General features: G+C 33.5%; 1 protein-coding gene across 1 annotated transcript in view; it reads left to right on the top strand.

The window, feature by feature from the left end:
- The window catches only part of UIMC1 (ubiquitin interaction motif containing 1), a 152,865-nt gene that overhangs the window by 38,872 nt on the left and 86,096 nt on the right, over positions 1–27,897 (top strand). The window contains exon 3 of the mRNA XM_036884707.2: positions 20,198–20,282. Within this exon, the coding sequence (XP_036740602.2) occupies positions 20,198–20,282 (85 nt within the window). The remainder of the gene's footprint in view (positions 1–20,197; positions 20,283–27,897) is intronic.

Genomic DNA, 27,897 nt, shown 5'->3' with positions numbered 1-27,897 from the left:
AGTGGTAGAACATTTATATACATAATTCTAGGTTCCAGCTATCACCCTACCAGGCTGTTACAATATCTTGACTATATCCCTTATGCTATACCTTACATCCCGGTTACTAATTTATTTTACCATTGGAAGTCTGTCCTTTTTATTTATTTATTTATTTATTTATTTATTTATTTTATTTATTTATTTTTTTTATTTTTTGTGAGGACATCTCTCATATTTATTGATCAAATGGTTGTTAACGACAATAAGATTCTGTATAGGGGAGTCAATGCTCAATGCACAATCATTATTCCACCCGATTTTTCCTTTCTTGTTTCTGGTTTTGTTGATGTGTGTTGACTCTCTTTTTCTCTTAATAAGTCTGGCTAGGGGCTCATCTATTTTGTTTATTTTCTCAAAGAACCAGCTCTTGGTTTCATTGATTTTTTTTTGTTGTTGTTTTAGTCTTCTGAATTTTATTTATTTTTTCTCTGATCTTTTTTATGTCCCTCCATATACTGACTTTTGGCCTCATTTGTTCTCCTCTTTTTCCAATTTCAATAATTGTGATGTTAGACTATTCATTTTGGATTGTTCTTCCTTTTTTAGATGTACCTGGATTGCTATATACCTTCATCTTAGAATTGCTCCATGTGTTTGTGAGCTTTTTTGTTTTCTTTGTACAATTTTTTTCTAGTTTGATCCCTTTGTGACTGAATAGTATTTTTTTCCTTACTGTTGAATTTTGAGAGTTCTTTATGTATTCTTGCTACAGCTCCTTTATTATATAATGCTTTTTAAATATTTCTCCATGTTTATAGCTTTTTTTTGTCCTTTTAGCAATGGATTTTAAATACCAGAAGTTTATTGTAGTGAGATATGCTTATCATATTTGTTTTTTTTTGGATTGTACCTTGTTCCATATCTAAGAAGTTGCTTAGATCCATGAAGATTTTCTCTCATCTTTTTTTGAAAAAAATTTTTTTTGGTGTTACATTCAAATCTAAAATTTATTTTGTGTTAGTTTTTACATATGGTGGAAGGTATAGATCGATGTTCATTTTTTTGGTCATCATATCCAATTCTTTCAGCACCATGTATTGGCAAGGGTATACTTTCTTTATTGTGCTATTGTATCTTTATTAAAAGTTGATCATATTTATGTATGTACGTTTACTTTTGTTCTTTATTTTACTGATCTTTTTGTCTGTCTTACAAAATTACCCTGGTTGTTTGATTACTGTAGCCTTTGAAACCAAGTAGTGTCAGTCTTCTTTGTTAGAGTTCTTTGGCTATTTTAGCATTTTTGTATTTTTGTATGAATTTTAGTATCAGTTTGTCAATTTATAGAATTGAATTGAAATGTATACGAAATTCTAGAAAAAATGTCTATAAAGTCTGTGTTGGTATTTTAATGGAATGGTGTTGAATTAATTTATAGACCAATTTGTGGTCTATATCTTAGTAATATAGAGACTTAGACCAAATAATAAGGTATGTATTTTTCCATTTCTTCAGGTTGTTAATATCTTAATGTTAATTTGCAGTTTTCAGCATACAGATCTGTCACATCTTTTGTTAGATTTAACCCTAGATATTTCATGGTTTTGCTGTTTTTATGAAAGTAATTTTTTAACAATGTCAGTTGCTGTTTGTTGTTACATTATACACATAAAGTTGATTTTTATATGTTTTTCCTGTATTTGGTAGCCTTGCTAAACTTACTTGTTCTGGTACTTTTTTGTAGATTCCATCAGGTTTTGTACATAGGTGGACATGTTATTTATTAATAAAGACTGTTTTACTTCATTCTTTTCAATCTGGATCCCTGTTATTTCTTTTTCCTGTTCAGTTTCCTCGACTGAAACCACCAGTATAAAGTCAAATTGAAATGGTAAGAGTAAAAAGTTCTTATTGGTGAAGCTTAAGGTTATTAATTGGAAGGCTACTTTTCTAATATAGGTGTTTAATGCTATAAGTGTGCATGAAGACCCACAGGAACACCCCACAAATTTCTTACATGTTGTGTTTTCATTTTCACTCAATTCAAAATACTTAATAATTTACCTTTTCATTTTTTCTTTGATCTATGTGTTATTTAGAAGTGTGTGATGTAGTTTCCAAATATTTAGAAATTTTTCTAGAGATTTTTTTTACTGATTTCTTATTTAATTCCATTGGTCATACATACATTGGACAAATATGCATCCTGTTAACAGTGATTGAAACTTGTTTTTTGGCCCAGAATATAAGTTTTCTTGATACTTTAGAGAATATGTATTTTGGGTGGTCTTTTGTATAAGTATAAGTCTGATGAAGTTGGTTGACAGTATTGTCAAATCTAGTATATCTTTATCAATTTTCTGCAAATACTCTACAAATATTTTGAGGGAGGAGGTAAAGTTTTTGAGAATAATCATGGACTTGTCTGTTTCTCCTTTCAGTTTTGTTAGTTGTTTCATATATTTTCAAGTTTCGTTAGGTATGTAAACATATAGGGTTTTCATTTCTTCTTGGTACCTGACATTATGAAATAACCCTACCATCATTTGTAATGTTCTTTGCTCTGATATCTTTTTATTTCATTAATATAGCTCTTTCAGTTTTTTTTTTTTTTTTACTAATAGGGAAAATCTTTAATCAAAACAAGTTACATGTTAGCATTTGTGGCATAACTACCATAAATCTCCAAATTAAATTTGTAGTTATGACTAAACATAGAATGAATAGTTCATACAATGTAATAGAATTTCCTTAAAACAGTGGGTCCTAGTTGCATTTAGGACATCTCAGAAGGAAGAATCCAATTACTGAAATAATTAAAACTTTCCATCTATTGATGGAAATAACATCCTTGATGTTAAAACATAAAATATATGTGTCATACAAATATTGTTTTTTTTGAAATTAAAAACCATAAGCCTAAAATAAAACTCTGTCTTGTATTTAGGCATTTCCCACACTAATTTAATTTCACAACTTGAGACATGTCTTTAAGCTGCTGAAGATTACCAAATGACTTTATATTCAAAATGATATTTTAGACATGTTATCCTTTATTTAATATTCCCATAAATTTTGTGTTGACATGGATTCAGCCTGGTTTAGTCCATATATGTTAACATATAAACTATCAAAGTACAATTCATTCTTTTACTTTTTTACTTTTTTTCTGCCTTGAAGAAATGAATATTTCCATTCTTTGCAATCCTGTCAGACATATAATATAGATATGAGAATAAAATTACTTTTTAATATAGCCATGTTTTCAAGTTGCTTAGTTTCTTTACATGGTATTTACTTAGACTTATTGTACAAACATCATGGATTGATTGTTTTCCAGTTAAAAATAGTACTTAAATGACTTCCTTAATGAGTGTGACTTAAAAAGAAAATGTAGAAACTTGAGATACTTATCAAAATAAACTTTTATCATGTAGTTTTGAGTTTATCTACTAGTACTTATATAAGCCCTTAGATGGTTGATTTCAAAGGGTTCATAACCCTAAAGCCAGATTTATTCCTACATATAGGCCATTCTGCTGTCTTCGGGAAAGTCATGTGATTTTACTGAAGTGCCAGTTATGAAACTAAATTATCTTAAAAAATAACATGAATTTTCTACTTTGTAGAATTGTTACCTATCTGGTTAGATACAAAAAGGCATACAGACTACACGTTTTTGTTTCAAAGAAGCAAGATATAAATGTAACAATATAGACTCGGAGATTAAAAGTAACTTTTAATAAAAGGAGGGCAGTGGGTACTTACATAGAAGTAACATTTTATCTATCATAAAATTCTTCAATTTCTGCAAACCCATAGAGTGAAAGGCAGTCTGTAAATCCAAGATTTTAAAAAATTATACACAAAACCACAGTATTCGGAAAAAAGTTTGTACAAGTAGTTTTTAAAATATGACTTTTTTCTAAAATTGTCAATTACACATTAACATGTACACACTAAAAAGATCCTGCAACCATAATTGTGGAAAAGCAATTTTTTATTCTTTAAATGGATTTTCCCCGCAATTACTATAATGTAGCTGTTAATACTGCACACTTACATATAACAATAATGCTTACTTACTTTTAAGCAAAGTAAAGGAAGCATAGTACTTAAGCAAAGCAAAGTACTTTCTCTACCATAGGAAGTTTTAGACATCAAAACCTATGTATATGAAGTTTTAAAACTTTAAACAGTGTATTTCAAATGTGTATCATTACAAATTTAACAAATATTCTTTATGTAATGGGTGCATCAACCTAATTATCTGGTGTAGAATTCTTCAGAGATTTTTCTGTCTCTTCATTGGATGACATTTTCTTGGTGCTGGCCTCAGGATTAAGTTTGCTTTATTTGTTGTGATTTTCATCATGTTGTAGCCATCAAACTTTCTTTTGACTGGTCTTGCCATACTGTTTCTTTATCCATCCTCTTATTTTAATTTATTTATACCTTTACATTTAAAGTGCATTTCTTGTAGGCAACATATATAGTTGAGTCTTGCTTTATTATCCAATCTGACAGTCTCTGCATTTAATTTGGGGATATAGACCATGTTTTATCTAATTACTGATATGGTTAGATTTGAGTAAAGCATCTTGCTATTCTCAGTTTATTCCATCTGTTTTTTGTGTCCTTTTATGACTTTTTTGGGCCACCTTTTGGATTGATCAGGTAATTTTTATGTCTTCCTTTTACTTCATTAGTTATAACTCTACTTTAGTGGTTTATCTAGAGTTTTAGTGTACATGTTTAGTCTATCACATTCTACCTTCAATTGATGTCATACCATATATGTGTATTGTAAGCATCTTATGATAGTTTACTTTTATTATTCCCCCAAAACTTTAAGTCACTGCTGTGCATTCTACTTGTACATATATTGTAAGCCCAATAGTATGTTGTTATTACTTTGCATAAAGAGTAAGTTATCTTTTTAAGATAAAGAGAAACAATCTTATATACTTATCCATGTAGTTTCCATTTTTGGTACTCTTCATTTCTTTGTATAACTCCATATTTACATCTGTATTATGTTAACTGTTTAGTTTCTACAACTTTGCTGAATTTAGTGTGATGGGGCTGCCATAACAAAATGACTGGGTGGCTTAAACAACAAATTTATTTCCTCACAGTTCTGGAGACTGAAAGCCCAAGATCAAGGTTGCCAGCAGGGTCAGTGTCTTGTGAGAACTGTCTCCTCGGTTTGCAGACAGTTACCTTCTCATGGTGTGCTTGTTGTATTTCCTCCCTGCATGTGTTGGCAGGAAGGGAGCAAGTTCTCTGGTGTTTCTTCTTACAAGGGCACTAATCCCATCATGAGGGCCCCACCTTCATGAACGCATCTATAATTGCCTCCCAAAGAGGCCAACTCTAAATACCATTACACTGGAGGTTAGGGTTTGAACACATGAAAAAGTTTTTTTTTGTGGGGGGTGGGATTTAGGACATGGGAGACATAATCTAGTCCATTGCAGTGTTCTTGCTTCCTGAAGGACTTAAACTTTAACTTTGCTGGTTATAAATTCTTTCAGTATTAGTATATCTGAAAAGTATTTTGTCCTTTTTTTCAATAAAATTTTTAGTCTGGAATAATTTTGATTTGTAAAAGTGATGGAAAGATAGTACAGAGATTTCTTTATACTATTCACTCACTTTCTTCTAATGTTAACTTCTTGTATAACCATGGTGCATTTATCAGAACTAAGAGGTTAATACTGGCACATTACTGTAACTGACCATGTATGTGTGGGTTTATATCTGGGCTCACTATTATGTTCCATTGATCTGTGGGTCTGTTTTTGTGCTGGTACCATACTGTTTTGATTACTGTAGCTTTGTAGTAGAGCTTGAAGTCAGGGAGAGTAATCCCCCCAGCCTTGTTCTTCTTTTTCAGGATTGCTATTTCTGTTCAGGGTTTTTTGTGTTTCCATATGAATTTTAGAACTGTTTGTTCAAGTTTATTGAAAAATGCTGTTGGTATTTTGATAGGATTGCATTGAAACTGTAAATTGCTTTGGGCAGGATGGCCATTTTGACAATATTAGTTCTTCCTATCCATGAACATGGGATAGGTGTCCATTTTTTTTGGGTCTTCTTTACTTTCTCTCATGAGTGTCTTACAGTTCTCAGAGTATATGTCTTTCACTTTGTTGGTTAGGTTTTTTCCTAGTTATTTTATTCTTTTGAGGCAATTTAAATGAAATTGTTTTCTTGATTTCTCTTTCTGTTAGTTTGTTGTTAGTATATAGAAATGCAACCTATTTCTGTGTATTAATTTTGTATTCTACAACTTTGCTGAATTTAGTTATTAGTTCTAATAGTTTTTTTGTGGAGTCTTTAGGGTTTTCTGTGTATAATACCATGTCATCTGCAAATAGTGACAGCTTAATTTCTTCCTTACTGATTTGGATGCCTTTTATCTCTATGTGTTGTGTAACTGCTGTGACTAGGTCCTCCAATACTATGTTGAATAAATGTGGTGAGAGTGGACGTCCTTGTCTTGTGCCTGATCTTAGAGGAAAAGCTTTGAGCTTTTCACCATTAAGTATGATATTGGCTGTGTTTTTGTCATATATGGCCTTTATTATGTTGAAGTACATTCTATGCCTATGTTGTTTAGAATTTTTATATGAATGAATTATGTCAAGTGCTTTTTCAGTGTTTGTTGGGGTGATCATGTGGTTTTTATCCTTTAGTTAATGTGGTATATGATATTAATTTATGAATATCATACCATTCTTGCATCCCAGGAATAAATCCCACTTTGTTATAATGGATGGCCCTTTTGGTGTACTTTTGAATTCTGTTTGCTAATATTTTGTTGAGGATTTTTACATCTGTGTTCATCAGGGATATTTGGTCTATAATTTTCTTTTTTTGTAGTGTTTTTGGTTTTGGTATTAGAGTGATGCTGGCTTCATAGAATGAGTTTTGAAGTATTCCCTCCTCTTCTACTTTTTGGGATACTGTAAGAAGGATGGGTATTAGCTCTTCTTTAAATGTTTCATAGAATTCAGGTGTGAAGCCATCTGGAAGTTTTGTTTGTTGGGAGTTTTTTGATTACCAGTTCAATTTCATTGCTTGTAATTGGTCTGTTCAGATTTTGTTTCTTCCTGGGTCAGTCTTGGAAGGTTGTATTTTTCGAGGAATTTGTCCATTTCCTCTAGGTTGTCAAATTTATTGGCATGTAATTTTTCTTAGAATATCTAATAATTCCTCATATTTTTGTGGTATCCATTGTGACTACTCCTTCTTCATTTCTGATTTTGTGTATTCTTTCTTTTTTTCTTGTTAAGTCTGGCTAAGGGTTTATCTTTATTTTCTCAAATGAACCAGCTCTTGGTTTCATTGATTTTTTTCCTATTATTTTATTCTTCTCTGTATTATTTATTTCTGCTCTGACCCTTATTTTGTTCCTCCTTATACTAACTTTGGGTTTCATTTGCTTTTCTTTCTCTTAGTTTCTTTAATTGTGAGCTTAAGACGGTTTATTTGCTATGTACTTCCCTCTTATAACTGTCTTTGCAGCATCCCATAAATTTTGGGCTGCTGAAGTTTAGTTTTCATTTGTCTCCATATATTGCCTGATTTCTGTTTTGATTCGTTCATTGATCCATTGATTGTTTAGAAGCATATTGTTTAGCCTCCATGTGTTTGTAGACTTTTTTGTTTTTTGCGTGTGTAATCTCTAGTTTCATACTGTTGTGGTCTGAGAAGTTGCTTGGTACAATTACAGTCTTGTTGAATTTATTGAGGCTCTTTTTGTGGCCTGGTGTGTAATATATTCAAGAGAACATATGTACACTTGAGAAAAATGCATATCCTGCTGTTTTTGGTTAGAATGTTCTATAGATATCTATTAATTTCATCTGATCTAATGTATTGTTCAGTGTCTCTGTTTGTTTCTTTATTTTCCATCTGTTTTGTCTATTGATGGTAGTGTAGTGTTAAAGTCTCCTAAAATGAATGTGTTGCAATCTATTTCCCCCTTTAGTTCTGTTAGTATTTTTTTTTGCATATTTAGGTGCTCCTATGTTGGGTGCATAGATATTTAAAACGGTTATATCCTCTTGTTGGACTGATCCCTTTATCATTATGTAATGTCGTTGTCTCTTATTACTTTCTTTGGTTTGAAGTCTATTTTGTGTGATAGACGTTTTGCTACTTCTGCCTTTTTTTCCCTATTATTTGCATGAAACATCTTTTTCCATCCCTTTGCTTTTAGTCTGTGTATGTCTTTTGGTCTGAAGTGGGTCTCTTGTAGGCAGCATACAGATTGGTATTGTTTCTTTATACATTCTGCCACTGTGTTTTTTGATTGGTGCATTCAGTACGTTTACATTTAAGGTAAGTGTTGATAGGTATGCACTTACTGCCATTTCATTAATTGTTTTCTGGTTGTTTTTATAGCTCTTCTGTGTTCTTTTCTTCCTCTTGTTATTGATGGTTTTCTTTAGTATTGTGGTTAGATTTCTCATTTTTAATTTTTTTTGTTTATTAATGTTATTATTATAGGTTTTAGGTTTGAAGCATAAAGTTCAAGGATAGCCTCCTGGCTATAATAGTCTATATTAAGTTGATGATGGCTCTATTTCAAACACAATCTAAAAGTACTTCTTTTTTCTTCCTCCTCCTCCTCCACTCTTTATGTATTAATTTCATAATCTGCACTTTTTGTGATACCCTTGACTGATTTTGTTTATATTTGGATTTACCCCTTCTGTTTTAATCTCATACTTGCTAGGTAGTTAATTGTTCTACTACGTTTACTGTGAGTTTATTTTCACTGTTGTGTGAGTTTTCACTAAAACTATTTAGCTTTAGAACATTTCCATCTATAGCAGTCCCTTCCTATCTTGTAATGTTGGTTGAATGGTTATGAATTCCTTGAGCTGTTGTTTATCTGGGAATTGTTTAATCTCTGCTTCAAACTTGAATGATAATCTTGCTGGGTACAGGATTCTTGGTGGAAGGTCCTTCTGTTTCAGTACATTAAATATATCATGCCCCTCCTTTCTGGCCTGTAAAGTTTCTGCTGAGAAGTCTGTTGATAGCCTGATGGGGTTTTCCTTATATGCTTTTTTCTCTCTGACTTCTTTCAGTATTCCTCATCCTTAATCTTTGTTATTTTAATTATCGTGTGACTTTGTGTTGTCTTCCTGGGGTTTCTTTTGTTAGGTGCTCTCTTAGCTTCCATGACCCGGGTGTGTATTTCTTTTCCAAGATTTGTCAAGTTTTCAACAATTATTTCCTCAAAGAGATTTTCTTTCACTTTATCTCTCTCTTCTCCTTCTGGTATCCCTGTTATGCAAATAATCTTTCATTTGAATTGGTCACACAGCTCTCTTATTTTTTTATTACTAGAGATTCTTTTCTCTCTGTTCCTCACCTTTGTTGTTTTGCATCTTGTGAGATTCTGTTACATTCACTATATTTCTTTTTCTATATTCTTTGTTTTGGCTCTCTGCTTTTGGCATATGTTTTGATGTTTAAGAAGGTACATATTTTTTTCTTTTAGAGATTAACCTTTGTATTAACACTTTTATAATTATTCCTCTTATAATTTGTTTCTCTCTCTTTTCTTTTTTTTCCAATTTAGCTTTCTGTAATCTGGCTTGTCAGTTGTAAATTGTGTTCTTTGACTGTAACTTAATAGCTCATGCAATAATCAACTTATTCTAGTTTCCCCTTTTGTCTCCTTTTGTTTATTAGTTGTACAACTTCTACAGTATTAGAACATATACTGTTTACCTGTTTTCCTTCTATTATCATCTTTACTTTTGTTTTATTCTTAGATTTAAATTAAGTGTATTAAATATTCACTATTAGTTCTTTTGCCAAAGTTTCTCTAGTCATTGTTTAGTTTAATGAAGCTTGTTCTTCATTAGATTTTTCAAGAAGGCCTTGTGAGCAGTATTTCCTGAATTTTTGAATGTTTGTTACTGATTTTCTATACTCTTTGATATCTGGAAAACTGCATGAAAGGGGTTCAAAATTCTTGGATTAAAAATCTTTTCCCTGAGTTTCTTTAAAATGATGCATTTTTGTGTTTTTCCTTTTTTTTTTTTTTCTCTGTGTATTGCATTTGAGTAGTCCAACTTTCCTTTTTTTGTAAGTGATTATGCCTTTGGTTGGTCTGAATGCTCTAAGTATTTTTCTTTTTCCTTAGGGTGTAATAGGTTTGCTAGTATATGTCAAAATTGTTCAAGGTCCAGTTTCCTGAGTAAATAGTGGGTACTTAAAATGTGTAGATCCAATGAGTGACTTCTTCATGAGCATATCTCTCCGGGCAAGGGAAAGAAAAGCAAAAATGTACAAGTGGGACTATATCAAGCTGAAAAGCTTCTGTATAGCAAAGGGCACCATCAATAGAACAAAAAGGTATCCTACAGTATGGGAGAATAAATGACAGATCTGATAAAGGGTTGACATCCAAAATATATAAAGAGGTCACTCACCTCAACAAACAAAAAGCAAACAATTCAATTGAAAAATGGGCAGAGCAGTTGAACAGACAGTTCTCCAAAGAAGAAATTCAGATGGCCAACAGACACATGAAAAGATGCTCCACATCGCTAATCATCAGAGAAATGCAAATTAAAACCACAATGAGATATCACCTCACACCAGTAAGGATCGCCACCATCCAAAAGACAAACAACAACAAGTGTTGGTGAGGTTGTGGAGAAAGGGGAACCCTCCTACACTGCTGGTGGAAATGTAAATTAGTTCCACCATTGTGGAAAGCAGTATGGAGGTTCCTCAAAAAGTTCAAAATCGAAATACCATTTGACCCAGGAATTCCACTCCTAGGAATTTACCTTAAGAATGCAGAAGCTCAGTTTAAAAAAGACAGATGCACCCCTATGTTTATCGCAGCACTATTTACAATAGCCAAGAAATGGAAGCAACCTAAGTGTCCATCAGTAGATGAATGGATAAAGAAGATGTGGTACATATACACAATGGAATATTATTCAGCCATAAGAAGAAAACAAATTCTACCATTTACAACAACATGGATGGAGCTAGAGGGTATTATGCTCAGTGAAATAAGCCAGCCAGAGAAAGACAAGTACCAAATGATTTCACTCGTATGTGGAATATAAGAACAAAGGAAAAACTGAAGGAACAAAACAGCAGCAGAATCACAGAACCCAAGAAAGGACTAACAGTTACCAAAGGGAAAGGGACTGGGGACGATGGGTGGGAAGGGAGGGAGAAATGTGGGGAAGAAGAAAGGGGGCCTTATGATTAGCATGTATAGTGCGTGGGGGGCATGGGGAGGGCTGTACAACACAGAGAAGACAAGTAGTGATTCTACAGCATCTTACTACGCTGATGGACAGTGACTAATGGGGTATGTGGGGGGGACTTGGTGAAGGGGGGAGTCTAGTAAACATAATGTTTCTCATGTAATTGTAGATTAATGATACCAAAAAAAAGAAAAAAAGAAAAAATGAATTTTAAAAAAAGGTGAAAAAAAATGTGTACATCCAGGTTTTTTTCTTTCCTTGCAAAGCTTTCTTTGATTAAGCTTCAATGTCAGTTTGTTCCGTTTTTTTTTTCTTCAGAGACCTCAGTTGTACATGTATTGGGTCATCTCTGCCTGTAATTCTATTTTGGCCACTTTCAGATCATTTTTATTCCTTTCTGTATAGTTCATTTTTTGTCTTGAATAATATTTTGCAATTTCTTCAGTGCCCCTTATTAAATTTTGAGGTGGGGTGGTGGTTGGTGTTTTCTTTTCTCTTTTATTTCTGTAAAATTATCAATTTACCAAGTTTTTCCTCTTTCCTTACCGATGGCCACAGGGTGTCACTTCTGTGTTCACCTGTTTCCTCCTCTTTCCTTCTCCTCTATGAATGATGCCTCCTTGAGATCGACATAAATTTTGTGAATATTCCCTATTCATATTCATTCTAGACATTTTATATCTTAATGGACTTTATCTTTTTGGGGCTAATTTTGACTGTTCCGAATTGATGTTTATTTCTTGCCAAGATGTGACACAGAGACATGAGGTGAGCAAATGCTGTTGGAAAAATGGTAATGATAAACTTGCTTGATATTGGCTGGCTTGCCAATAAATTTGTTGCCACAAATCTTCAATTTGTAAAAAAACATAATATCTGCAAAGTGTGATAAAATGAAGTATGACTATAGTTGCTTAATTTATCTGAAACTTTCTCATAGGTTTTATAGAGAGGATGGAACCATATTAGTCTTACTGTTTTGTATCATGATTTGCTTTATTCACTTATCTTGGAAATATAGACTTTAGATTTACAATATCCCCTGTGTATAAGTATTTGTTTTTGTATGTATTTATAATTGAAACTCATTCTTTTAAATGGAAGCACAGTATTCTGAGTGGACCATAATTTATCTTACCATGTCTTTGTTCAGGATTGTTTAAGTCTGTGTTCTTCATACAATCTGTGGTACAAGAGCAACCTCTTTTTAAGATTTCCAACCTGTCACAGATTGATACTTTTTCAAATACAAGAAAAATGGATTACTAGAAAAATGAAATTTAAAAAGGACATGAGTGAGTTTACATCTTTCATTGCTGGATACAACAGGCATAAAGTTTCATTTCAATAATGAGAAACAACATAGGGGAAAAAAACAAAAATGGTACTTGTTTCTTGGAATTGTGTTTATAGGCAATTTGGTATAGAGAATAGTTATTACATTCATAAGTTTGTCTTTCCACAATTGTAACTAAACAAAGTTATGTTTTAAATAGTGATCCTGTGTTATGTATCTATATACATCCTTTCAGTGAACACTGTACATTTGTATTTAAAGTTCTTGTTCTGACAAATGAGCCTTCTTCTTCCTTTTGACTTTTAGAGTAGTATAAGTCAGCGTTTACTACTTGAGTTTGGGTTGATGACCGCACTGATAATTGCAGGGGATAGTGTATATCTAAAGCCTAGGTTTTTTGAAAAAATTCAGTTTAGAGAAATCAATCTTACATTAAGGACTGGGAAGAAGAATTTAAAGCAGTTTCAACAACATTGTAGTATTTTAAATTTGTATTAAAAAAAGGTAGGAAATGCTGTATTTCAAAATTCATCTTTGATCTTTCTTGGTTGGTACCAGTTCCAGCAATTTTTCCTGTATAGTTAGTTGCATTTCAATTATCTTTTGGTGAAAGAAATGCAGTTCAGAACCATGAGTTTCCTCTTGATTAATTCTTTTTTGAAGTGACATAAAATTCAGAAGTTTGTATCAAATTCATATGATCTTGGATATAACTTTTTGTGGAGGAGTAATATCAAGATTACTATCTATTTCATTGATGTTTGTTGTAAAGTTAAAAGAACACATCACAATCTATAGAAGCTATTCTTCTGAGAATCTGGCTTTCATATCTGCCCTTTGATCTTATTCGCCATTGAAATTCCTTCCTTGCATGGAAGCCTTAAGTTCATTGGAAATACTGAAGATACCAGACAAATAAACAAGTCTTGTCTTATTTTCCACTCTACATCTTAAAAGGTTGTGGAGACATAAAAGACCCTGAATAGCCAAAGCAATCCTGAGAAGGAAGAACAAAGCTGGGGTGATTACATTCCCTAACTTCAAGCCCTATTACAAAACCACACTAATTGAAACAATTTGGTACTGGCACAAGAACAGACCCATAGATCAGTGGAACAGAATAGAGAGTCCAGATATAAACCCACATGTTTATGGCCAATTAGTATATGATAAAGGATATACAGTGGGGAAATGACAGCTTCTTCAATAACTGGTGTTGGCAAAACCAGACAGTTACATGTAAGAGAATGAAACTGGACTATTGTCTAACTCCACGCACAAAAGTAAACTCGAAATGCATCAAAGACCTGAATGTAAGTCATGAAACCATAAAACTCAAAGAAGAAAACTAAGGCAAAATCTATTGAACGTAAACATGAGCAACTTTTTCCTGAACACATCTCCTTAGGCAAGGGGAACAAAAGCAAAAATGAACAATGGGACTACATCAGACTATAAAGCTCTGTACAGCAAAGGACACCATTCTCAGAACAAAAAGGTAACCTACAGTATGGGAGAATATGTTCATAAATGACTTATCTGATAAGGGGTTAACATCCAAAATGTATAAAGAGCTCACAAGCCTCAACACCCAAAAAAGAAATAACCCAATTAAAAAATGGGCAGAAGATCTGAACAGACACTTCTTCACAGAAGAAATTCAGATGGCCCACAGGCACATGAAAAGATGCTCCACATTGCTAATCATCAGGGAAATGCAAATTAAAACCACAATGAGATATCACCTCATACCAATTAGGATGGCCAACATCCAAAAGAGAAGGAATAACAAATGCTGGTGAGCATGCAGAGAAAGAGGGAAACCCCCTACACTGTTGATGGGAATGTAAACTAGTTCAACCATTGTGGAAAGCAATATGGAGGTTCCTCAAAAAACTAAAAATAGAAATACCATTTGACCCAGGAATTCCACTCCTAGGAATTTAGCCGAAGAAAGCAAGATCCCTGGTTCAAAGACATTTGCACCTCTATGTTTATTGCAGCACTATTTACAATAGCCAAGATATGGAAGCAACCCAAGTGTCCATCAGTAGATCAATGGATAAAGAAGAGGTGGTACATATACACAATGGAATACTGTTCAGCCATAAGAAAGAAATAATTCCTTCCATTTGCAACAACATGGATGGAGCTAGAGGTTATAAATGATTCCGTCATTTGTGGAGTATAACAACGAAGCAAAACTGAAGGAACAAAATAGCAGGAGACTCATAGACTCCAAGAAGGGACTAGTGGTTACCAAAGAGAAGGGGTTGGGGAGGGTGTGCGGGGAGGGAGGGAGAAGGGAATTAAAGGGAATTATAATTGACACTCAAAATATAGGTAGGTTATGGGGAAGGCAGCATAGCACAGGGAAGACAAGTTATGAATCTAGCATCTTACTATGCTGATGGACAGTGTTTGCAGTGGGGTTGGGGGCACTTGATAATATGGGTGAATGTTGAAACCACAATGTTGCTCATGTGGAATCTTCATAAGATTCTATATTGGTGATACCTTAATTTAAAAAAAATGTGGGAACACTAAGCATGCATTTTGTAGTTCAGAATTCTGCACAGAACTTTTCCCTGTAATAACCATATCTCAACAAATATTAGTTGTTGACGGAATCTTTATATACCATCACATAATAAAGAGAATATTTTTAAATTGAATGAATTAGCCTTAGTCTTTTTTTTTTTGTAGATAATTATTTTTTATTGAAGGGTAGTTGACACACAGTATTACATTACATTAGTTTCAGGTGTACAACACAGTGATTCAACATTTATATACATGATAATTCTAGGTACCAGCTATCACCATACCAAGTTGTTACAATATTTTGACTATATTCCTTATGCTATACATTACATCCCGGTTACTTATTTATTTTACAATTGGAAGTGTGTACTTTTTTTTTTTTTTTTGTGAGGGCGTCTCTCATATTTATTGATCAAATGGTTGTTAACAACAATAAAATTCTGTATAGGGGAGTCAATGCTCAATGCACAATCATTAATCCACCCCAAGCCTAATTTTCTTCAGTCTCCAATCTTCTGAAGCATAACGAACAAGTTCTTACATGGAGAACAAATTCTTACATAGTGAATAAGTTACATGGTGAACAGTACAAGGGCAGTCATCACAGAAACTTTTGGTTTTGGCATTAGCCTTAGTCTTTATGTAATTTACAGTTTCTACTATGCACTGTATTTAGTTTGGCTGACAGTTTTTTCAGTAATGGATACAATGAATTAACATTCTGGCACAAGCTTCTTAAGCTAGGATGCTTTCCCATTGTTACTGTTAGCTACATAAAATTTCAAAGTTTAATCCTTTATGGGTTTTTTTTGGGTATCATTAATCTACAATTACATGAGGAACATTATGTTTACTAGACTCCCCCATCACCAAGTACCCCCCACATACTCCGTAAGTCACTGTCCATCAGCGTAATAAGATGCTGTAAAATCACTATTTGTCTTCTCTGCGTTGCACAGCCCTCCCCGAGCATCCCCCCAAATTATACATGCTAATCATAAGGCCCCTTTTCTTCTCTCCCCCCTTCTCCCTCCCTTCCCACCCATCCTCCCCAGTCCCTTTCCCTTTGGTAACTGTTAGTCCTTTTTTGGGTTCTGTGATTCTGCTGCTGTTTTGTTCCTTCAGTTTTTCCTTTGTTATTATATTCCACATACGAGTGAAATCATTTGGTACTTGTCTTTCTCTGGCTGGCTTATTTCACTGAGCATAATACCCTCTAGCTCCATCCATGTTGTTGTAAATGGTAGAATTTGTTTTCTTCTTATGGCTGAATAATATTCCATTGTGTATATGTACCACATCTTCTTTATCCATTCATCTACTGATGGACACTTAGGTTGCTTCCATTTCTTGGCTATTGTAAATAGTGCTGCGATAAACATAGGGTGCATCTGTCTTTTTTAAACTGGGCTTCTGCATTCTTAAGGTAAATTCCTAGGAGTGGAATTCCTGGGTCAAATGGTATTTCGATTTTGAACTTTTTGAGGAACCTCCATACTGCTTTCCACAATGGTGGAACTAATTTACATTTCCACCAGCAGTGTAGGAGGGTTCCCCTTTCTCCACAACCTCACCAACATTTATTGTTTTTGTCTTTTGGATGGTGGCGATCCTTACTGGTGTGAGGTTATATCTCATTGTGGTTTCAATTTGCATTTCTTTGATGATTAGCGATGTGGAGCATCTTTTCATGTGTCTGTTGGCCATCTGAATTTCTTCTTTGGAGAAGTGTCTGTTCAGATCCTTTATTGTTTTTTTACAGTTAAAAACTTAGTTAACATTTTTCAACAGTGGAACTGAAATAATTTTTGCACCATCAAGTTTATCACACATTTCCTAAAAGAATTTATGTCAGTGTCTGTGTATTTATTAGATTGCAGTGAAAAGTACATTGCTAACATTGTTTTGTTAATTGACTGTTCCATGTCATAATCTACTTCTTGAATATGTCAAGCTGTGTTGTCACTGGAATATGGTACTTGAGCTACATCTTTGCCTCATAATCAACCAGCATTTCCAAGGTGACAATTTTGCAGTCTTCTAATTTCTTGACAATTTTATATTTAGACAGTCCCTGACATGTGATGCTTTCTTTTATGATTTTTCAACTTTATGATGATGTCAAACTGATGTGCATTTAGTAGAGACCATTCTTCAAATTTTGAATTTTGATCTTTTTCTGGGCTAGCAGTATGTGGCACAATACTCTCTTGTGATGTTGGACAGTGGCAGGAAGTTGCAATTCCCAGTCAGTCATGAGATCACAAGGGTAAACAACCAATATGCTTAAAACCATTTGTGTACTCATATAAGTACTCTGTTTAATAATTTTAGTACAGTTTTAAAGAAATTACATGAGATACTCAGTACTTAATTATAAAGTAGACTTTTGGATTAGATGATTTTGTCCAACGGTTGGCTAATGTTTACATGTTCTGAGCACATTTAAAATAGGCTAAGCTAAGCTATGATATTCAGTAGGTCAGGTGTATTAAATGCTTTTTAATTTTAGGCTTATTATAGTATCAATTTATGATGAATTTATAGGGACATAACACCATTGTAAGTTCAGAAAGATTAGTAGTTAGTTTAGTCTTAGCAAATCCGGTATTTATAAGAAATTTATAAAATGTTTACTATTTCACCCTGTTGTCAGCCTATTAATTCGATACTCTTTCAAAGAATTCTTTTGATTTCAGACTTACTGTGTTCTATATATTAAGCTTTGGTAGTTTTGTGTCAGACAGTAAATATTCAGACATAAGACATGCCAATTGTTGAGATACCACCTCATACCAGTTAGGACGGCCAACATCCAAAAGACAAGGAACATCAAGTCTGGCATGGATGCAGAGAAAGGGAAACTCTTCTGCACTGCTGGTGGGAATGTAAATTAGTTCAACCATTGTGGAAAGCAATATGGAGGTTCCTCAAAAAACTAAAAATAGAAATACCATTTGACCCAGGAATTCCACTCCTAGAAATTTACCCAAAGAAAACAGCTTCTCAGATTCAAGAACACATATGCACCCCTATGTTTATCGCAGCACTATTTACAGTCGCCAAGGTATGGAAGCAACCTAAATGTCCATCAGTATTTGAATGGATAAAGAAGATGTGGTACATAATACACAATGGAATACTGTTCAGCCATGAGAAGAAAGCAAATCCTACCATCTGCAACAACATAGATGGAGCTAGAGGGTATTATTATGCTCAGTGAAATAAGCTAGGCAGAGAAAGACAAGTGCCAAATGATTTCCCTCGTTTGTGGAGTATAACAACGAACCACAACTAAAGGAACAAAGCATCAGCAACTCACAGACTCCAAGAAGGAACTAGTCTAGTGGTTACCAAAGGGGAGGGGTAGGGCACAGTGGGTGGGGAGGGAGGGACAAGGGGATTGAGGGGTATTATGATTGGTACACATGGTGTGTGTGAGAGGTCATGGGGAAGATAGTGTAGCACAGAGAAGACAAGTGGTGACTCTGTGGCAAATTACTACACTGATGGACAGTGACTTCAGTGAGGTATGGGGGGACTTGAAAATATGGGTGAATGTAGTAACCACAGTGTTTTTCATGTGAAACCTTCATTAGAGTGTGTATCAATGATTCCTTAATTTTAAAAAAAGGCATGCCATTTATCATGCTTTACCATGAGTTTTGGGTACAAAACCAAACTCAGTATGTGAAGGATCATTCTTCTGAGTAAAACTAGAATAAAACTTCGCTCTTCATTACCTTACAATCACTTGCATCATCATTTTTTTACTGCTACTGCTACATTTAGGAAGATTTGTCTTTTGCTGATGATGAAAGTCAAGTGAAGCTTATTTTGAAATACATAAATTAGAATTAAAAATAAGTCATATGAGCTTCACTTCTCTTGTTTAGCTAATAGTAATAAAGTATAATTTTAAATATAAGCTTGATTAAAAATTGATAGTTAGAATAATGTTTCTCAGATATTCATGATTTTAAGTTTTAATGAATAAATAAGCTTAAAATATCACATACTATATCTTGCTCCTTCTACTAGTCTGCAGCTTTCACAATGGAAGCCCACTTCATCATGTGCATGGATGTTGTAGCAGTATCAAATTGCTATAAAAGTTTTTAACTAATTATTCTTAATTTCTATGTTTGTTTTGTTAGACCATGACAAGCAGTGTGGTGATTGTCACCCATCTGTAGACTATATTTTCAGTAACATTGATTTAAGTTGTTTATACTCTTTTACAATGACAAAATATTCTACTGTGAACATAATTGTGCACACATCTTTGTGTTTTTGTGTGTTTCTATAGAATACATTCCTAGAAGTATATTGCTGGACAAAGTGTCTATATTTATGATTTAGAGGTTCTTGCCGTTTGCCCTCTAAAGATATTGCATCCATTTGATCTCATCAGTGATATGAGAGTACCACTGTTGCCCCACATAAAATGTTTTACAGAACATTTTCATTTTTATTGTTAATATAGGTTTTAATATAAGTATGTAATTGTTTTCATTTCTATTTCCAAAGTGAGGTAGAGCTTCTTTCCATATAGTTGTAAGTTCCTTGTGGGTTTCTTTTTTTCCTGTGAGGTATCTTATCATGTCTTTTGACAATGGAGGAGGCTAAATATTGGTCTTTTTATTGAGTTGTAGGAGCTGGTTATATATAAGGAAAATTATCACTTTATCTGATAAATATGTTACATAGTCCCCAGTTGTTCTGTTGCCATTTTAAGTACTGATTTAAAAAATAAATGAATATACACTGATTTTGTACATTATTACTGATTTTTAAACCTTGAATCAAGCTTTTGTTGAACTTTGGTGCATGTTTTTTACTGGTATTTTATAGAAGGGCCAATTTCTGCATGATCACACATATGACAGATAATGTCAGTGTATTATAAATTTTTATTTTTATGATTTTATTGGTTCCATTTCTACATGTTTTCCTTTTGATACCGCAAAGAATCTTTTTCTGATGTTTTCTGTGAACATTTACAGCAGCTACTAATTCTTCAGAAGCTCAGTGGACTCTCTTACTTGTAGAGGTAGAAAGAGTACTCCTTTTAATCGTAGCCACCCTGATCATATTTCTTGTTTTGCAACAGGAACCAAAGGAAGAGAATGAATTGCAGAAAACGAAGACAAAGCAGTCGAATAGAGTAAAGTGTTTGGCTAAAAGAAAAATTGCACGTATGTTTTCATTTCTGTGTTGAGAATAGTTTGAAAATTATGGCAGCCATATAATTGACACTGGTTCTTCATTAGGAAGAGAATTCTCTGAATAAGGATGTATGTGCTTCCTGTTTCTTCCAGATTTCATTATAAAATTTAGGAGTTGCAGTTGCCTACAGCTTATATAATTGACTTATTAAAGGCATAATGTTGAAATGAAAAATGTGACCTTCAGGGTTAGGCACACTCAGATTTGAATCCTTACTTCAGCCCTTGCTGTATGGACCTTAAGCATGTTACTGCTTTCAGCCTACCTCTGTTTCCTCATCAGTTTTAGAAGGTCACTTAGTGGCTCAAATGATTGTACCTATTACTATTTTTATCATTAAAATTTTAAGGGAAAAATCCTGTGTGTCTCTTCCACTTTCAACACTTTACTGTGTAGGGGGCTTTTTCCCACTCTGAGCAATTCTCCATCTCTCTGATACTAACTGGGTGTCCTGTACTTTAACTCAATTTTGGATTCTATGTACCTGGAGATAATGTCAGATCCCATAGGTTTAAGGCTCAGTCCTATAGGACTACCTCCATTTTAGTTGCCAATTGCAAGTCCAGGTTGTTACCTGTACTTCTGACCAACTGGCTACAAATTGATGGTTCCTATAACCTCTCTTCGAGATTGATTAATTTGCTGAAATGGCTCACAGAATTTAGAAAAATAGTTTACTTACTACTAGATTGCTGGTTTATTATAAAAGGATGTAATTCAGGAACAGCCAGACGAAAAAAATACGTGGTAGGTATTGGAGAAAGAAGTGCAGAGCTTCCATACCCTCTCCAGATACGTCACCTCCTAGTACCTCTGCATATTCACAAGCCTGGAAGCTCTCCAAACCATGTAGTTCAGGGATTTTTATGGAGGCTCCATTATGCAGGCATTGTTGATTAGATCATAGGCCTTTCGTGATTGATTAAACCCCCAGCCAGCCCCTCCCCCTTTCTTGGAGGTGAGGGGTGGACTGAAAGTTCCAGCCCTTTAATCACATGGTTGGTTTTTCTGGAAACCACTCCTCATCCTTGTGGGGGATTTCCAGAAGTGAGCTCGTTAATATAAACTCAGGTGTGGTTGAAAGGTAGATAATTAGTTGAAATTATTATAAAACTTGATTGAAGATAAATAAAGCCTTTTTTTTACTGTTAAATTTGAATTTTGGTGATTTAAGGTATAATTCTCATCTGGGTGAAGTTAACCACTAACAGCTCTTTGTTTTAAATCATTCTGTTGTGTCTAGAGGTGGCTGTGACTATGGTTAGGACTGTTGAATAGTTATTGTTTTGAATACAGTAATCTTTATGAATTGATAATTAAGTTTTTGTCACCATTGGTAGACTGTTAATAGTTGTCTGCTTGTTTGTTCTGAAACTTTATAGTCAAACTGGGTTACTTTTGTATTTAGTTGTGTCATGCTTTGTTATCCAGTCTGACAATCCTTTTTATCTTCTTAGTCCATTCTGACAACGTCCATCTTTTAGATTTACATTTAATATAATTATCTATATAATTTGATTAAAATCTACCATTTTAAAAGCTGTTTCTTTTTTCTTTTTCTGTCCTTTTTGTACTTGCTGAGTGTTTTATAATTTCATTTTCTTTCTATTATTGACTTACTATCTTTTTGAAAATGCTTAGAGGTTGGCCTTGAGTTCAAAATACATATATTTAGTTGATTAGTCACTTTCAAGTAATGTTATATTGCTTCATGTGTAGTATAAAGTCTGTGTAATTGTATTCCCAATTCCTTTCTGCTCTCCTTTGTGTTATTTTTGCCATACACTTATTTTACTTCTACTTACATTACAGCACATAATACATTTATGCTGTTTTGCTTTTAGATAGTTGTCTTCTAGTGCAGTGGAAATAAAAAATAAAGAATTTATTTGTGCCATCTTAAGTGCAGTTTATTTCTTTGTATAGATCCCAGTTTCTGCCCAGTATCACATACTTTCTGCTGGAAAAATCTTCCTTTGTCACTTACAGTAATATAGACCTGTTACAAATTAATTATGTATTTTTGTTTGTAAAAGTCATTTCTTCACTTTTATGGTAACTGCTTAACTGAGATATTATTCACATACCATATAATTCATTCATCATATATTTATCATTTAAAGTATGCAGTGGTTTTTAGTATATTAACAGTGATGTATGACCATCACCAGAGTCTAATTCTAGAACATTTTCATAACCCTGAAAAGAAATCCCATGTACTACTTCCCAGCCACCCAAAACCCACATTCTGCCCAACCATAAGCAACTACTAATTTACTTTCTGTCTCTGTAGACTTGCCTCTTTTGGACATTCCATATCAATGAAATCATATAATGTGTGGTCTTTGTGACTGGCTTCTTTCACTTAGCTTAATGTTTTCAAGTTCATCTATGTTTTGGCATGTATCAGTATTCCATTCCTTTATTGCCAAATAATACTCCATTGTAGTAATGTAGCATATTTTGTTTATTCATTCATCATTTGATGGACATACAGGTTGTTTCTACTCTTTGGCTGTTATGACTAAAGTTGCTGTGAACATTCACGTGCAAGTTTTTGTGTGGACATATGTTTTATTTCTCTTGGGTATATACCTAGGAGTGGCATTCCTAGGTCTTATGCTTACTCAGTATTTAATTGTTTGAGAAACTGCCAGACTATTTTCTAAAGTGGCTGCATATTGAATGAGGGGTCCAATTCTTCCACATCTTTGCCAACACTGAATTACTTTCTTCCTTTTCCCTTCCCTCCATCTTCCCTCCCCTCCCCTCTCCTTTTATTATGGCCATCCTAGTGGGTATGAGATGATCTCTCCTTGTGGTTTTGTTTTGCATTTCTCTAATGACTAATGATGCTGAGCATCTTTTCATTTGCTTTTTGGCCATTGGCTTATCTTCGAAGAAATATCAATTCAAGTCTTTTGCTCAAAACAATTTTTTTAAATTGTGGTAAAATGCACATAACATAAAAGATTCTATTTTAAACCCTTAAAGATGTTTTTATCATGAAAGGGGTATTGAATTTTATCAAATGCTTTTTTTGTTTTTATTGAGGTGATTTTGTAGATTTTGTCTTATTCTATTGGTTTGGTATAGTAAATGATTTTCTTCTATTAAATCAACCTTGCATTTCTAGGATAAATTCTACTTTATCATAGTATGTATATATTTTATATGTTGCTGGATTTGGCTTGCTAGTATGTTGAGTAGTAGTTGGTTTGCTATTATGTTGATCATTTTTTGCATCTACATTCATAGGAGATATATTGGTCTGTAGTTTTCTTATGATTTCTTTGTCTAGATTTGGTAACAGGCTAATACTGGCTTTATAAAATGAGTTGGGTATTCTTCCCTCTTATTTTTTGGAGATAATTGGTATTAAGTTTTCTTTAACTGTTCGGCAGAATTTAGCAATAAAGCAATCTGGCACTAGGTCTTTCTTTGTGAATAGTTTTTGATTACTAATTCAGTTTCTTACTTGTTATAGTTCTATTCAGATTTCTTCTTGACTCTGTTTTGGTAGTTTATGCCTTTGTAGGAATTCTCCTATTTCATCTCAGTTATCTAATTTATTGTTACATAGCTGTTCATAGGGTTCCCTTATAATCCTTTTTATTTTTGTAAGATTACTGGTAATGTCTCCACTCTCATTCCTGCTTAAGTATTTTCTTTTTTCCCCTGCTAAACATAACTTGGTGTTTGTCAGTTTTATTGAAGTTTCCAAAAAACCAATTTTTCATTTCAGTGAGTTTACTGTTTTTCTGCTTTCTATTAATTTCTCCACTGTCCTTTATTATTTTTTTCCTTCTGTTTTCTTAAGGTTTAGTTAGCTCTCTTTGCCCTGGTCTTAAGATGGAAGTTTTGGTTATTGACTTGAGGTCTTTCTTTTTTAATAAAGGCATTAGACAACTGTAAATTTTCCTTTGAGTATTGCTTTAGCTGCATCCGATAAGTTTTGAAGACATATTTTTGTTTATCATTCATATCAAAGTAATGTAACTTTTCCCTTGTAAATTTGACCCATTGGTTATTTCCAAGTGTTTTAATTTCCATGTGTTTTAATTTCCATGTATTTGTCAATTCCCTATATTTCTTCTTCTGTTATTTCTAGTTTCGCTTATTGGAAAACATACTCTGTATGTTTTTTTTGAAGGAGAGCAAGGGCAGAGGCTTTTATTTAGAAATAAAGTGAGAGAATAGAGCTCCTGGCTCATGCCATGAGGGGTCAAGAGAGCCTTCTGTATGTTTTTTATCCTCTTTTGTTTATTGAGGCTTGTTTCATTGTCCTCATAACATCTATCCTGGAGAATATTCCATGTGCACTTAAGAAAAATGTGTATTCTGCTCTTGTTGGGTGGAGTGTTTTGCAGATACCTGTTTGGTTTAGTTGGGTTATAGTGTTGTTTAAGTCTCCTATTTCCTTGTTGATGTTCTGCCTAATTCTTCCCATTTCTGAAAGATACTGAATCTTCTTTACTTTGAAAAATATTTTACTTAGTTCTAGAATTCTAGTTTGTCAGTTTATCTTTCAGCATTTTCAAGATGTCACTTCATTGTCTTCTTGCTGTGGAGTTTTTTATGAGAAGTTGGCTTAATTCTCTTTGTTGTTCTTTTGTATATAACATGTCTTTTTTTCTGGCTGCCTTCATCATTAGTTTTCTTCATCTTACTTGTTTTTATCTGTTTGAATATGTTTACATGTGAATATTTGGGAGGGGGAGCATGGAATGTATTTTTCTTGATATTCTTTTTGGATCTCTAATTTGGGATCTTTTATTAACTTTGGAAAATCCTCAGTCATCTTTCTATCTATAAACAAACATAAATAATTTAAAATAAAGGCAATTTTTTAGAGCAGTTTTAAGTTTATAGAAAAATTGAGGGGAAGGTATGTTGATTTGCCACATAGGCCTTGATCTCACAGTTGCATAGCCTCCTACATTATTCTTATTCCCCATTGGAGAGAAACATTTGTTAAAATTGGTGAACCTACACTGACATATATAATTACACTAAGTCCATAGTTTACATTAGCATTCATTCCTGGTATTGTACATTGTATGGGTTTTGACACATATATAATGACATGTGTCCATCACTGTGATATTGTACAGAGTATTTTCACTAACCTTAAAATACTTTGTATTCCACCTGTTCAACCCTCCCTTACTCTCTGGCACTGCTGATCCTTTTACTGTCCCTGGAGTTTTGCCTTTTCCAGAATGTCATGTTGTGGAATCACACAGTATCCTTTTCAGATTGGCTTTTTTCACTTAGTAATGTACATTTAAGTTTCTTCCACTTTTTTCATGCTTTGGTAGATTGTTTATTTTTAGCACTGAACAATCCATTGTCTGGATATACCATAGTTTATTTATTCACCTTCTGAAGCACATTTTGGTTGCTTCCAAGTTTTGGCAGTAAAGTTGCTGTAAACATCTGTGTGCAGGTTTTTGTGTGGACTTGAGTTTTTGTCTCTTTAGGGTAAGTATCAAAGAGTGTGATTGCTGGATTGTATGGTAAGAGTATGTTTAGTTTTGTGAGAAACTGCCAAACTGTCTTCCAAAGCGGCTGTACCATTTTGCTTTCCCACTAGCAATGAATGACCGTTCCTGTTGCTCCATACCTGTGTCAGCATTTGGTGTTTTCAGTGTTCCAGAATTTGACCATTCTAATAGGTGTGTAGTGGTATCTCATTGTTGTTTTAAGTTGCATTTCTATGATGACATTCGATGTGGAATATCTTTTCATATGCTTATTTGATATCTGTATGTCTTCTTGGTGAAGTGTCTTACTGTTGAGTTTTAAGAATTCTTCATACATTTTGGATAACAGTCCTTTATATGATGTGTCTTTTGCAAATGATGTGCCTTTCTCCCAGTATGTGGCTTGTCTTCCCATTCTTCCCATTCTCTTCTTCTGAAGAGGAGTTTTTAATTTTAATGAAGTCCAGTTCATCAATTACTTCTTCATGGATTGTGCCCTGCTCTTGTATCTAAAGTTATTGCCATCCTGAAGGTCATCTAGATTTTCTCTTGTGTTGTCTCTTTAGGAGTTTTATAGTTTTGTGTTTTACATTTAGATTTATGATCCATTTTGAGTTAATTTTGGGAATGTGTTAAGTCTTGTTCTGGATTCATATTTTTGGACATGGATGTCCAGTTCCAGCAACATTTGTTTAAAAGATTATCTTTGCTCCATTGTACTACTTTGTCAAAGATCAGGTGACTATATTTATGTGGACCTCTTTCTGGACTCCCTGTTCTGTTACATTAATCCATTTGCCTATTCTTTCACCTATATCATACAGTTTTGATTACTGTAGATTTATCTAGTAAGTTCTGAAGTTGGGTATCATCAATCCTCTATCTGTGTTCTCCTTCAATATTGTGTTGGCTATTCTTAATTTTTTGCCCTCTATCTATAAACTTTAGAATGAATTTTTGATATCTACAAAATAACTTGCTGACATTTTGGTTGGGATTGCATTGAAGCTACAGATCAAGTTGAGAAGAACTGATATCTTGACAATATTGAGTCTTCCTGTCTATGAACATGGAATAATCTCTTCATTCAGTTGGTTCTTCTCTGGTTTTGTTCATCAGAGTTTTGTAGTTTTCCTCATATAGATCTTGTACATTATTTTGCTAGATACATACTTAAAGTATGGGTATTTCATGTTTTAGAAGCTAATATTAATGGTAGTATGTTTTAAATTTTAAATTATACTTGTTCTTGGTGGTGGATAGGAATGTGATTGACTTTTGTATGTTACCTTGTATCCTGTAACCTTGCTATAAGTGCTTATTAGTTTCAGGATTTATTTTTGTCAATTCTTTCAGATTTTCTAGATAAATGATGATGCCATCTACAAACAAAAAGAGTTTTATTTCTTCCTTCCCAATTGTGTACTTTTAATTTCCTTTTCTTGTCTTATTGCATTAGCTGTTATGTCCAGTTATTATGTTGAAAAGGAGTGGTGAGAGGGGACATCCTTGCTTTGTTCCTGTTCTTAGTTGGAAAGCTTTGTGGTTTCACTGTTACAGTGATGTTGTAATTTTTTTGTAGGTATTTTTTATCAAGGCTCTCTGGACTTGAGGAAGTTCCCCTCTATTCCTAGTTCACCAAGTTTTATCGTGAATGCGTGTTTGAGGTTGTGTAATGCTTTTTCTGTATCTGATAGGATCATGTGATTTTTCTTTTTTATTCTGTTGATGTGTTAGATTGCATTAGTTTTCTAATGTTGAACCAGCTTTGCAAATCACGCTTGGATTTGGACTCAATTTGCTAATATTTTATTGAGGATTTTATGTCTGTGTTCATGAAAGATACAGGTCTATAGTTTTCTTATGTTTTTGCCTAGTTTTGCTGTTAAGGTTAATGGTGATCTCATAGAAATAAGATGTATTCCCTCTTCTTCAACCTTCTGAAAAAGATTGTATAGAATTTGAATAATTTCTTCTTAAATGTTTGGTAGAATTCACCAGTGAACCCATCTGGGTCTGGTACTGTTGGAAGGTTATTAATTATGGGTTCTATTTATTTGCTATAGGTCTATTTAGATGGTCAGTTTGTTTTTATGTG

This window comes from Manis pentadactyla, chromosome 2, assembly GCF_030020395.1.
Source record: "Manis pentadactyla isolate mManPen7 chromosome 2, mManPen7.hap1, whole genome shotgun sequence".
Lineage (NCBI taxonomy): Eukaryota > Metazoa > Chordata > Mammalia > Pholidota > Manidae > Manis > Manis pentadactyla.
This window is presented reverse-complemented; position numbering and strand designations above follow the sequence as displayed.